Genomic DNA, 14,036 nt, shown 5'->3' on the forward strand with positions numbered 1-14,036 from the left:
CAATCGCTTAAAAATACATATCGATAGTAATTGCGATAGTTAGACAATACTTGCTGAGGTTGTGGCGCAGCGAACAGCTGCAGTGTAAGTCGCCGTGTGGCTCGTAGAATTTACGCCGGTTTCGCTCTTCAATCGATGTATTAAATAGGATATATTTTAAAATTATATAAAATACAGTAAAGATGTGGTGTAGCAGTCCTTCAGTTTCAGCAGTGCAAGACGCGCAGCGGTGGAATGTGTGCGCTGAAAATTCGTTGTGTTTCGGCCTTTTGTTTTGATTCTTATCACGCTGCGAAACAGACAGCCGAAACGGACAGTGCAATGAAAATTGAAGTAAAAACAAAATGAAAAAGCTGAGAATGCGCGCGCAATCAACAACTGAGCGAATGAGCAAAGGAAGAGAGAAAGAGAGCGAGCGAATTCACCGGTTTTTATGCTGGCGGCTGCTTGGGGCGAAAGCTCCCAAAGCAGCGCAGCGCAGCGCAGCAACGACGGCGTCGTCGTCGTCGACAGCGGCAGCATTTAGTTGTGAGCAAGACTTTGCACTGTTCGGACGTCGTTCGCCGCACGCCCACGCTACGCCGACGCCGACGCAACACGCGACAACTAGAAGCAACAACAGCAACAATAACACGAGCTATAAGCAACAATTGTAATGCCAATAAGAAACATCAATTGATTGGAATAGAACGCCCGCCCATTGCGTTGCCAATCAGATTCCCTTTGAGCGATACCGTTACATGAACTCGCGATCGTCGCGCGCCTCGTTTAAAATTAATTAATTATTAATATGCACGCTAAAAGGTCAATGCAAATCACATATATAATTGAATCGAAATTATAAATATAAATTATTAAATCACATTAAATCAAATATTGTTGATAACTGCATGCGAATTGCATTCCAATTGGAAATAAATCAAGGTGTTTAACGTGTTTTATTTTCCGCCGGTAAATGTGAATGTCGCACAGGCAAACGGATTTGATGTAGACGCCGACTTGGACGCAGCTCTACACATTGGAGCAGGCCCAATCCCCAATCCCGCCAACTTTGCATTGGTAGCAAACAATGTCACGACGCAAACAGTCGAATCCAAAGCCGTTGAATAAAGGTAAGTAAGAAGCGTGCCCCCGCACACCGCCCTCTCCCCCCTCCCCCGATTTACACCTGCTACACATATGAAAAGCAAAAAAAAAAAAAAACAGCTTTGTCAGCTCGTAATATGTATGTTTTGGGGCTTTCCATGGAGCATGTGAACGATCTGAGCAAAAGAAAAAAAAAAAGAATTAAATATAAATATATATGTATGTAAGTTACATACATACCACAGTATGCGTGTATGTCTGTGTACATATGTATAAATTATAATAACAATAATGATAAACAAAATTGAACTATGCGATTGTCAACTAGATTTGAGCTTGTTTTTGTCTCTTGTTTTTTATTTATTTATATGAAATTTCATTGTTAACACATTTAGAGACGCCTGGCCAGCGGGGGGCGGCAGGTCGAATAGGACGGATATCGAACACACCCTATTATGTGTATTAAACTAATTACATTTCGTTGTTTGTCATTTGATATATGAGCCAGAGCTAGAGCACTCGCTTTGACCAATGAATGCATTTTGGAATCGAAATCGATAATACGTGCCCCACCTGAAGCAAGCGGGCCAAAAGTCTTCGCTAATCGCTGACGGCTTCAACGTTGGAGCGCTCCTTATCGCGAGCACGTTTCACGGTTCAGGTTGAGTTGGATTTGCTTGTACTTTTGTTTCTCTACTTATTTACTTATTTTTATTATTATTTGTTGTTGTTGTTGTAAGCTATGATATCACCCGTCGTTGGTGTAAATTCAGGTGTATGTGTGTGCACACTAACTGGATAAAAATGCAAAAGAAATGAGATATCTATGCATGACTAGTAAATGAGCTGTATTCTATAGCAGACACTGAATATTTGGGCAATTTTATGGATACACATTGATCCTTTGCTGCTAGTGATATGATACTAAGAAGAAGAGGCGGCTGAAATTTAAGCAGTGTGTATACACTACTACATCAAGTAAAAAATAGGCTTTATTTATGGGATATTTAGGGATAACTTATTTCATTTCTTTTGTATCTTATATACATACATATATCCATTCAGATCTTCAAAAGGGAATTCGAAATAAAATAGATAGTTTCATCAAGCTATGAAATTATTACGAAAACATAGATATAATAGAAAATAAAAAGGGCAAAGGATAATAGATCTTATAATATATATTCTTGGCACTTATCAATATTCGGTATCTGAAATTGTTGTAAAGAATTCATAATTATAAATACAAATACGTTTAAAAACGTGACAATAGATGCATTTTTCTTATCTAAGACATTTTGACAATTTTATTTTTTTTTATCAATAGATATATGTCTATAAAGTGCACTCGCTGTCAGAAGGATCACAATAGCACTTTTAATACAAATGTGCTCTAAATATATATGATCAACAGAATATAATTAAATTCAAATTTGTGTACACACTGATTGACAATTAAAGATTTATACTTTCTAAGATAAGAATGTGAACAATAACAATATTAGCTATACACCCCATATGCTATCCACTTTCATATACATATGTATGTATTATATATGTATTTATATACATATGTGTGTACCACACTGTTTAACAGCCCAACTAAGCAACGCTTACAGTTACGATAAATTAATGCGCTTATCTAAGCAGTTGTTGTTGTTGTTGTTGCTGCACCTGCGCCGTTTGCTTTCTTCCATACGGCGCACTATCGCAGGCTAGGCGAAGCAATATGCCGCCCTCTCTCTCTCGCTTGCTCTCGCTCTCTCTCTGTTTGTCTCTTTTTCTTTTAGTTTTGCATACTTATCTTAAGCGCATTTGCTGCTGTTCTTATTGCTAACTGTTCTTCTTGTTGTTCTTGTTGTTGTTTGACATTTTTCTATAGCTTTAAAGCGCGCAGTCGATAAACTGTTATCAGAATTGCAGCAGCAGAAAACGAAAACTGTGCAAAAGTCTTAGCTGCTGTTGTTGTTGTTCTTGCCGTTAGCTTTGGCGATACGGCAACGCCGCTGTCGTGCCCCAGTGTTGGTAACCGCAACTGGGCTGCAGGTCACAGAACAAATTAGATAAACATTGGATTTGGTATTTTCCATCCACTGTTTGGTTTTATTTTGTCATTTTTTATACATTTTTAATAACATTTTATCACTAATTTTATGTTAATTACCAGCTGTGCGAACGCTGTTATCTAGCTTGAAAAAAAAAAATTGAGAATGAGTTGTAGAAGTAGAAGTGGAAGTAGAAAGATAGAGCCTGTCGCTGAGTAATAGACACGACCAGCACAACAACATGCGGGCGACAATTTCCATTTCAAATTCCAAATTCCAATTTCAATTTTCCAAGCAGAACTCCGGGCTCAGCAAGAAGAAGAAGAAGACGACGAAGCAAAAAAGAACTCAACTTAACGAGTGAGCGCGTCAGCAATCGCTGGCTACGTGTCATACGGCTCTTTGCAGTCTTGATAGCAGCATTCATGTGTGTGTGTGTGTACATATCTATGTACATATGTATTTGCAGTTTGCAATTGCAGTTGCTGCAGCCCGTTGATAAAGCCAAAGCTCTCAGGTTGCGCTAGATAGCCAATTGCCAAGGCCACCCTGTTGTTGCGCTAGGCACCCTGTGCTTGTTATCCACTGCGACTGCGACTGCGGCTGCGGCTTATGATTATGTTGCAGATGAACCGTTAAAGCTCGACAATTAAGATCGAAATGGAGAGAGGGAGGTAGGGTGGGAGGAAGAGGCGAGCTCAGCAGGCAGATAAGCTCGATACGAGCTTTGTCCACTTTGACATTGTATTTTAAAAAGCGCGATAAGCTTTCGTTGTTAATGCTGATGTTTATTATTTTATTTTAATTTTTTTCTCTTTTTGTTTTTGTTGTTTTGCATTAACCGTTTGTGAAATCGTACCAGGAAATATCAGCAGATAAATAACAATAACAACTAACAGCAGCAACAGAAACAGCAACAGCAACAGCAACAACTTGCATTACAAATTACAAAATGTTGTTTTCGTTTTGTGTACTCGCATTAAGTTCAATTCTTGTTGTTGCTTTTTGGACAGCGCATTTGCATATCAACAGCGATAAAGCAGTTAGGGGCAGCCGAGGGGAGGTGGGTGAGTAGGGCGGTGTTGTGGGCGAGCACTCGGGAACGTTTGAGTCTTGAGTCACACAGAGCCCCGTAAACAATTGCGATATCGAGTCGCGCCGAGTCGCTTATCGAAACTCAACTAACTAAAAAGCACTTGCTATATATTATCAAAATTTAAAATAGAAAGAACAAAAAAAAAAAAAAAAAAAAGGAATTGGGAACAGGAATAACTAAAGGCGAAGAAGGAGATAATCCCAAGCAGAATTAACATAAATGAAACTTTGTATAGATTTTCAGAAATTTTTTTTTTGATATATGTATATACTTATTTATTTACTTGGCAATTTAATATATAATATATTCATTATTCTCGTTCTTCATTACTCTTTAAATTCCCGCCAATTTTAAGTGCTACAAATTTGATTAACAGTTTGTTCATGCATTCGATTACAGCTCTAATCATCGAATACTATATTTCATAAAATTTTATACGAACCAATAAAGTTTCCACTATGACATATTATTCTCAATCTTATACACTTAAGCTGTAGATACGATCGCAATCTTTAATTTATATTATTCTCTTAAGATTAAGTCATGAGTGCTAATCTAACTGTCATTATGATTTGAGCGCATTTTTTCAATAAAAAATATTATTTATTATTATCACAAAATCAAAAGCCGAATCAAAGTTCTAAAAATATCTCAGTCTCTCTCTCTTTCTATATACATATATATGTATGTGAACTGATAAATCACTGATTATTTTTAAATTTGTCCAATATGGTTGAAATTTGTCATTTGGAATAAATGACATAGATATACATATGTATATGTACATATATGTTGTATATAATATGTATGTATGTGGCTATGTTGTATATAAGGCTTATCTGTATATGCATGCATGACTCTATCGTATGGAATTTTTCAAGATCCATTTGGTGTGTGATCAATTTTCAGAGACAGCTGATTTGCTGAGCAAGCGTTATCAAGGTTTTCAGTTTCATATCAATCGAAATAAATACGAAATTCGATGCTCGAGCTGTGATAATGTTTTGTAGTCAATTTCAAGAGACAAGCGGAGAGTAAAAAAAAAAAAAAGCTAAACAACAACAAACTTGAACAGCTGTCCGCTGTATAGATAGCCATACTGTTATGGTTGTTGTTGTTGTTGTATGATTTGTACAGTTCGCGCTTATCAGCTGATCTGATGGCAAGATTGTCGCGCTTTGCTTCAAAATGAGAATGAACTGAAAACAACGACAGAAATTGTAGCAACAACAACAAACACAACAACAATACCAATAACATCAACAACAAATACAACAACAGACAGCAAAAGCAACAAAAAATGTTTTATGTATTTTGAGTTTTTAGTTGTCGTTGTTGTTGTTGTTGCTGTAGCTCGTCGTCTGGCTGTTTTATAACAATTTCAAAAGATTTTCAACAAATGATAAAAATGTCAATGTGATTTGGCTTGTCGGATTGTAGCCGGGGCAGCGGCAGCGGCAGAGGCGGCGGCAGAGGCAGCGCCAAGTATGCAGCTACTATGCGATTATATATGGGGTTACACTGAGAGAAAAGTTACAATCAAGTCTTGTAAGTCAAGAGCAAGTGGATGCTTGGATGGTCAAGAGCGAGCTGGAAATTCTTATAAATACACTGAGAGAAAAGTGAGGAATATTTTGGGAACATGTTGTTGGAGCACGGTCAAGAGTGAAGCCTTTGCAGTGTGAGAAGTATCTTAACCTCAGAATACTTAATTAAGAATTATTGTTCTTTGTTTAAAACGATTCTTAATTAGATGGGCTTACACTGTAAAAAAAGGTCGATATGTTTGTTGTGCAAAGCATGGATTCTATTAATTAGAGTACTAAGAGAACAGTTTTAAATTTAGAATTAGTATTTATATGTTTTTTAGTTTATTTATCATAAATCAGTATTTTTAACGATCTTTTATCATAAATGTTTTTGCAGCTTTGCATTAATTTAATTGCAAGATAAAACAGAACAAAGCAAGATTATTGGGTTAAGCAAATTATTCCTAAATTTAAAACTTCACTTAAACTAAAACCAATCTTGTATTTCATATTAAATGGATCCAAATCACTTAGATATCACGATTGTGAATGGATGAATGAAATAACCCTATTTTTCGCTAAGTGTACCATGCAGTATACACAGACATAATTGTGTATATATGTATACACACATATAAACGTATATATGTATAAGTACTGGATATATCAAAAGGGATTCAAATAATTTAGAGATCATGAATGAGTAAACATCCCCATTTTTTCGCTGAGTGTACCATTTATTACGGATATATGTAGACACACATGGGTGTGTGTGTGTGTGTTTGTATACCTGGTTTATATATGGTTATATTGTTTGTTTCGCTATCGCCCAGCGATCTGGTTCGCCTCGCTTTGCTGATGATTTTGGCAACTGTTGTCAGCTGCTGGACAGCGGGACGATTGGCGGGGGCATTTCGGATGGGCCACGATATCATTGCGCACGCCTAATTAATTTTCGTTTGGCAAACGCGGCGATGCCATCAGATATCAGTTCCATTTTCCTTCTCCTTTTCATTCGTAGCTTGCCCCCTTTCCAAAAAAAACAAAAAATTCCCGCTTGAAATCTAAATCAGCAATCATCAGAAGTCGGCAGCCGCCTACTGAAGCGATATGAAATAAGAATCGCTGTCGCCTGGCAGTGATAACAACAGTCCGCCAGTCATAAATCTTTGTCAGCTGTTGATAGTCAGTTGGTCCGTCAATCCGTCAGTCAGTCTGTCGTTACGCTTGAGCTCTAATCACTATCGCGATAACTATCGGACCGCAGCACTGATTTCTGCGCCTTTATCAACGGGAATTGCTTCCGCTACAGAGATACGTGTCTGTGTGTGTGTGTGTGTGAGTGAGTGTGTCTGTGCGTGGCTATGAATATAATTATATCAAGTAGAAAATCTCATTTCTCATATTTCAACAGTTTATCGCCATCGGTTCGTTACTTCAAGTGTCACCGACTCACTGATAATCGTTATCGTTATCGTTATCGTCGGCGGCTTCTATAGCCCAAAAGGAATTCAGTTAGCCTTTGGCCACATACATATATGTAGTTATTCTTCTTCTCGACTATATTGCCTGGTGGCACTTAAGATTTGCCGATTTGCTGGCCTCACATTGCCAGATAATCATCATCTTCATTATCATCTGTTGCTTTGCTTGGCCTCGGTTTCTTGCTGCTGCCGTTGCTTCTGCTTCTGCTCTGGCTGCGCTCCCCACCCACTTAATTAAAACTCAACTGCCTTCCCATCATTGTCAGACTCTCTTCTCTCTTGTCTGAGCTCAATTTCATTTCGGCCTTTCTTTATCAATCTTTTTCGCGCTTATCTTGAAATAAAGTTCAACCAAGGTCCTATTATCTATTCCCAGCGATCAGCAGTCGCCGTTTAATTGACCAGTCGTACCACACCGAGCCGAACCGAACCACACCATGCCAGCAGCCCCTAGGCCCCTTGGTCTGTCCGCCAGTTTGTCTCGACGTTTTTGCGCTGTCTTGTCTCTCTTTCGCATCTCCTTCTCATCTAACCACATCTCTGATTAAGCTGGCCACCTCGTAGACCTCTTAGACCCCGGCGACCCCTTGGAGCCCAGCAAAATAATACTCAAGTTGATAATCCGATGCCCTGGTGGTCGCAAGTTTTTCAAGCATCCTGTCTTGGCAAACTCTTAGCTTTGCTTTCTCATCAATCAATTATTAATTACAACATTTTCCCCTGCAACTGGCTGCCGCGCATCCGCCTAAACTCTGTTTCTCTCTCTCTCTCTCTCTCACACACACACTCTGTCTCTATCTGTGTGCTGACTCAGCAGCTGGCATGTGCGATAAATTGATTAAATTTATATTTGCAGTCAGACAACAGCGACAACTTTGCTGCCATACCTCACCCCTCGCCTTCGTGAGCACCACTTCACTTACCCTCTGAGCATCAACTCTCGTATCTGTTTTACTAGTTTTCTAATTATTTGCTCTGCTATCTTTTCTTACCCCATCGACTTCCTTTTCGATTTGCTCGTGTTGCTCTATGATTAACTTCTTGATTGACTATGGGTCTCATCACATTTGCTCCGACTTCGTGGAATTCCTATATAATCTGATCCCTAATAACTTCCATTTTAGCTTTCTTTGAATATATGTATCTTTAATTTACTCTTCTATGAGATCCTTTTAAGTTATCTCTAGTGATTTTCATTGGAGTCTATGTTATCATATTCGATTGCCTTAGATGGATCCTTTTCCTAGCGGATTTTTTATTTAAATAGTGTATTAGACGACCTTTGATTTTTCCTTCAAATACCGTTTCGATTACTGTTTTTATAATCTTATTAAACACTATTTCGACTCCTGCTTCGCTTAACCCATCGCTAAGCGCTACGATTGTGGCGTGTTTTGCCTTTTCGAAACCTCTTCTGCTTCCTCCTACATTTCTTTGGTAACTTGTACAACTGCTTCAATTAATATAGTTTTGCTACTACCTCTTCGTGTACTGCGAAAAGTTAAATCGTCGTTCAATTCTTCGAATACCTCTTCATTAGCCAATTCAACTCCCCTTTCGCCTCGTTCTCGTCTTGCTGATACTTCTTCAATTTCACACACACGCACAGAACCGAACAGCAGGCTGCAATCGCAATGGCATCGAAATCGTGGCGCATAGGCACATTTCAAATGAAAATTTAAGTGCTGCGATTAATTTGGCTTATCAGGCCAGCGACAAAGCCCTCCCGCCCCAAATACGAAAAGCGAAACAAGTGCAATTAAAAGATTTTTAAGCAAACATTTGTCATTAGAGATAACACGTGGAGGAGGAGGAGGTGGAGGTGGGGGAGGAGCAGGAGGAGGAGTACCGGGAGCAACAGTAAACAGCGGGTGGAGCTCTAGGGGGTAGGGGGGACGACTACCTACGCATAAACCAAAATTGGGATGTCTCAATTGCAGGTGCTCGGGCAGGTCGGGTGAGCTGCAGCTGGCTTTAAAAAGCAAACTAATTACACGATAAACGACGCACGACGACGTTTGTCTCGAATGTCTCTATATCTGTGGCGGCGCAGACCTGCGGCTTGCCTACGCACGCGGCAATCAAATCGAATGAATGGCTGGCAGTTTGAGCGTTACGATGGGTACAGCTAGACATTGCCCCAGCTCCCTGTCTCCCGTCCCCCCGATTGTGTGGCAATGGCCCTGGCCAAAATGCAGCGCACGAGGCGACGCGTCGCGTCTCGCAAGCGGCGGCAATCGATTAAAAATCCATAAAAATATATTTCTAGATTTTATGTGCTGATCAGAGAAGCAACAAACAACAGCAAAGCAATCGAAGTGCTTTGTATGTGTGTGTGTGTGTGTGTGTGTGTTTGTGGGTAATTAAGTCTGCAGGGGGTTTGTGGTTAAGGGAGCACAATATGAAATCTATTTATGCCATTAGCTTTGCGCCGATCACACATTGCGATAGCCGCCCAGCCCAGCCCAACCCCAAAAACGTCCATTTTGTTTATCTGTAGCGTCTTGAAAGTGAGTTGGCAGCACCCACGAACCAGGGCTGCGGCGGGGGCATCGAGAGAGAGGGAGAGATAGAAAAAGATAGAGATAGACTGCGCAACGAAAAGTACACAACTAATTAAATCAAAGATTAAAAACGAATCACTCATGTTCCAAAATGGAAGCGAACGAGTTTGCGCAGACAACAGCTATATAGAGCGGGGTCTTGGTGGGAGGTTAGTTGAATCACACACAAGATTCTAATCGCATATTTTGCCAAAAATTAAAGAGTGGTAAGGACGAAAGTTGACGATTTGGCTAATATCTTAGCTTTTGATTTATTTTTTTGGCAGTTTCAAATTCCATTTCAGATTCCCACTTTGATCTTATCGCATAGAATATATTTTCCCCTCAACATTAGGTTTTTTTGCAAATTCATTGAATTTGATATAAAAATAATATATTGTTCAATTAAAATAAAGCAGATAGCCTTCCTCAACTGAGATCTGCATTTACATTGATTTTATATTTTATCGATAAACTTGATCATATTCATCTTGATCATATTATTGGTTTTCTATATCGATAAATTTTTACTAACTAAGATCAATAATATTTTTGGAATATATTTATAGAATGATCAAAATCCAAATTAGAAATCATTGAGTCATTTTAATACATCATATTCACTTCTTACAAGTGTAAATACCGTAAGCATAAGTTGTTACGAACGCAGCCGCAATTCTAACATACCCCATTGTTAGTCACTAGCAATTGCTACAGGGTACAAGATACAAGAATGAAATACATTTGTGGCTTGGCATCGCGTCATCGTAGCACACACAAAAATCTCATTAGCTCAATTTCGAATTGTGTTTCTTGCCAGAGATACTCGACGATCTTTAGATTTCGATAAGTCGACGAATTCGTATGTCTTTGTTTCCTTTTTTTCGTATTTCGATTTTCGTTTTTTTTAATTTTTAATATTGTTTGCCCAATTTTGACAAACTCAATCATGTGATTTCGTTTACTTAAGAGCAGCTCATGCGATTCGTTTCTCGTTCGACTTGGAGCACTTTAGGCGTAATCATTTGAATGGCCAACTTGCATTCGAGAGGCGCATAGAGTGAGAGAGAGAGAGGAGAGAGGAGAGAGGAGAGCGGAACGTTGGCTGATAGCTGAGGCTGCAGTCGCCGTCAGAGCTTATCTAAATGCCAGCCTCAGAGTCTCGTCTTCCATTATGATACACAGATATGCACACACGTGGACAGGCCGAGGATGAGGTGAGACTGTGGAGCAGTCTCCGTATATCTGGCGGGCAATCGAATGCGTCGCCAGCGCGTCGCCTTGCCAGCTCCAAGTGCAGCTCCAAATGGCTGCAACTAAAGCAGCTGTAAGAGATGCTAGATATCGAAGCGCAGATGCTCTTTTGCCGATATAGTCTATAGGTAATAGATGGCTCGACCTGTTATTTATAGTATTCAGTGAAGATCATCTTGACGTCTAGCGGAATGCCTCAATGCATATGCATATGGCATAAGTATGTAGAGAGTCAACCCTTTTCCAGTTGTCACAACAGTTGATGTAACTCGCATTGCTTATCAGCCATTTGCAGGGTATTCGGTAAAGTGTTGAGGAAGCATAATTTACATGGCAACAGGCGCCATTAGGCGCTGCTCAAGCTCGAGCCAAGTGAATCGCATGCGAGACGAAACTGCGCTGCATAAAATGAAAGAAATAAATAAAAAGGTTCAGAGAATGAAACGAGTTTCAGTTGCGACCTGTTGCAACTCGACTGCAGCGCTTCACTTGCCACTCGTCCGCTCCCGGTGCCATCCCCTTTCTCCCTCTCTCTCTCTTGGCTGATGGATGCGTGTTTGTTTACAGCCTTGCTGTTTGTTCAGTTTAGCGTAATTGCCGCCGTCGCCAGCGTCGCCTGTGACGCGCGCGTCGCAGGGCGCAAAATTAATGTTAACAACGTGTTTGGTCCGAGGCCTAACCCTGCTGCGCCTCTCTGTCTCTCTCTCTCTCTCAGACTCTCACGATGTCCACCCGCTGGACTAAGGATATCGCGCATGCAATTTGAATGCCAGCCATGTGGAAGATGCACAGGCCGAGGCAGAGGCAGTGGCAGTGGCAGAGTCTGCGGCTCGTGTCTGCCTGGGCTTGTATTAAAACATTTTAATTATGGACCACAAATGTGCGCAACTGTCTTGTTGAGAGGTGTGCCCGGTCGGCTTTTGCTTTGCCACTTGCCGCCTGCCGCCTGCCACTTGCCACTTGCCACTTGCCACTTGAGTGGGCTGCGTCTTTGAGCCTTAAATGGCATTTAGATAAAGTTGCGCATACGCCATGTAGGGCCATGCAGTGGCCTGCCCGCCGATAGTCTATAAAGTCTATAGTCTTCTATTAGGCATGGCCAGTAGGCTGAGCAGGCTGCTCTTCTTCTTTCGCACACTCATTTATTGATAGCCTGATAAGAGCGCCGCTAAATATGAATTTCATTGGAAATCAAATTGAGCATAGCAAGAAATATGAATAAAGACTTTTTGTCGCCATCAGCAGTCTCTCTCTCCCTCTCTCTCACTCTCGCCTTTACTTGCTGTTTTCGCGCTAATTGCTTTTGTTGTGATACCCTAGCAAATGATTCGATTGCAGATGTTGCTGGGGAGCATAGATAAAGAGATTCAGCTGGGAATATAGAAATTCAAGATGTGCCTAGATAACTTGATAAATGTGAATGGATATTGAATATAGATTTATGTTTGTTTAAGTATTTAATTGATTAAATTTGAGAATGGATAACTTTATATTCTATCTATCTATTTACTTAGATCTATAGATATAGATTTAGCTCTCTGTCAAATTTAGCATTGTTTAATTAATTAAATGTATGAATAGATAACTTTATATTCTATCTATTCATTTTGATATATTAGATATTCAGATTTATCTAACTAATAGTTATATAGTTGATTTTCCATTTTTGTTCATATTTAATTAATTTTAATTATTAAAGCCCTTTTGCTCATCTTTTCAATCTCTCTCCCATCAGTTCTTTATCTCGCTCGCCCATTCATCTGTAAATCATTTTCAACTTCTGCAATTATGTTTCGTACCTGATTTGCTTAGGGTATCAAGTGTTTCTGCTCGCTTTCCATGCTGTCTGTATGTTTGGCGTGCTGATATCAGCGCGAGGCAGCGCGTCGGCTGCCTCCAGTTTCCAGCCTCCAGCCTCCAGCCTCCAGAGTCGCTCATCTTGCCCTCCGCTTATCGTCGCCTATCGCAGCCATCTAGACAAGCTAATAGTGCTTCGCATCGCATCGCATGGCATGGCATGGCATGGTATGGTTTGGTATGGCCTGGGCTGCTGCTGATATGGCTGCTGCCATTAGCTAGGTGGGGTTGGCGGAGGAGTGTGAGCGGGGCCAGCTGTGGGTCGAGCCATCCATCTATCGCTTGGTTGGGTCGTCATTTGGTTCTGTGCTCCAGCTACAGCTTCGTCTGCTGTCGCTTTGCTCTTAATTATGTTTGTTGTAGCTGTTGTGGCTGCTTCAGTAGCATCCGTTTGTCGATCTCTTGGACTGATAGCATTTATGATTTACGTGGTACATTGCGTGGCATTTGTTTTGTGCTTTACATTCATTTTCATTGCCTGTCATTATTTCGTTTGCTTTCGATTTTGATTTCAGTTTCGGCATCGCATTTCGTTGCCATGCCCACTCTATTTGTGTGTAAGTGTGGTCTGTGTATGTATGTGTGTGTGTGTATTTAATGTCTCTCTGTGCAGATCGAGGTCAGCGATAAGGCCGCGACGTCAACGTCAAAAAGTTAAAGGCATTTTTCGATTACAGCGCGAAAACCAAACAAAAGCCAATTCTGAAACTCTGAAAATGTTCCTACACACGGGTCGCCCCTGAATTTGTGAGTGTCATTAATATCAAATAAATTCAATTGCCGTGAAAGACAATGAGCTTGACCAGGAAGTTGATAAAGCTAATATTATCAAATATGTTAGCATTACACTGAGCTGGCTTTACTTTTAAATAAATTATATAAGAGTTGCATATAAGTATATTAAATACTTGCTTATATAATAATGCATAAAATATTTAAAATACTTTGAGTTATTCCCCGGCAATTGGAAAAGAATAAAATGTTAGCTTTTACCTGTAGAGCCTTATATCTACAGAAATTTGTCAATAAATGATTTCTTGAACTTGCTGTTAGTAAAAGGTTCACAGTTTGAGTGGTGACCCTCGCAGCAGCAGCAGCAGCAGGGGCAGGAGGAGGAGAAGCAGCAGCAAGACACTTTAACT

General features: G+C 40.1%; 1 protein-coding gene across 1 annotated transcript in view; it reads left to right on the forward strand.

Annotated features, from left to right (window-relative positions):
• Positions 1–210: 210 nt before the first annotated feature.
• The window catches only part of ush (Zinc finger protein ush), a 63,409-nt gene continuing 49,583 nt past the window's right edge, over positions 211–14,036 (forward strand). Inside the window, exon 1 of the mRNA XM_089258476.1 lies at positions 211–1,112. Within this exon, the coding sequence (XP_089114602.1) occupies positions 1,070–1,112 (43 nt within the window). The 5' untranslated portion in view covers positions 211–1,069. The remainder of the gene's footprint in view (positions 1,113–14,036) is intronic.

This window comes from Drosophila navojoa, chromosome 3, assembly GCF_054131105.1.
Source record: "Drosophila navojoa isolate 15081-1374.11 chromosome 3, UAZ_NAV_1.0, whole genome shotgun sequence".
NCBI lineage: Eukaryota > Metazoa > Arthropoda > Insecta > Diptera > Drosophilidae > Drosophila > Drosophila navojoa.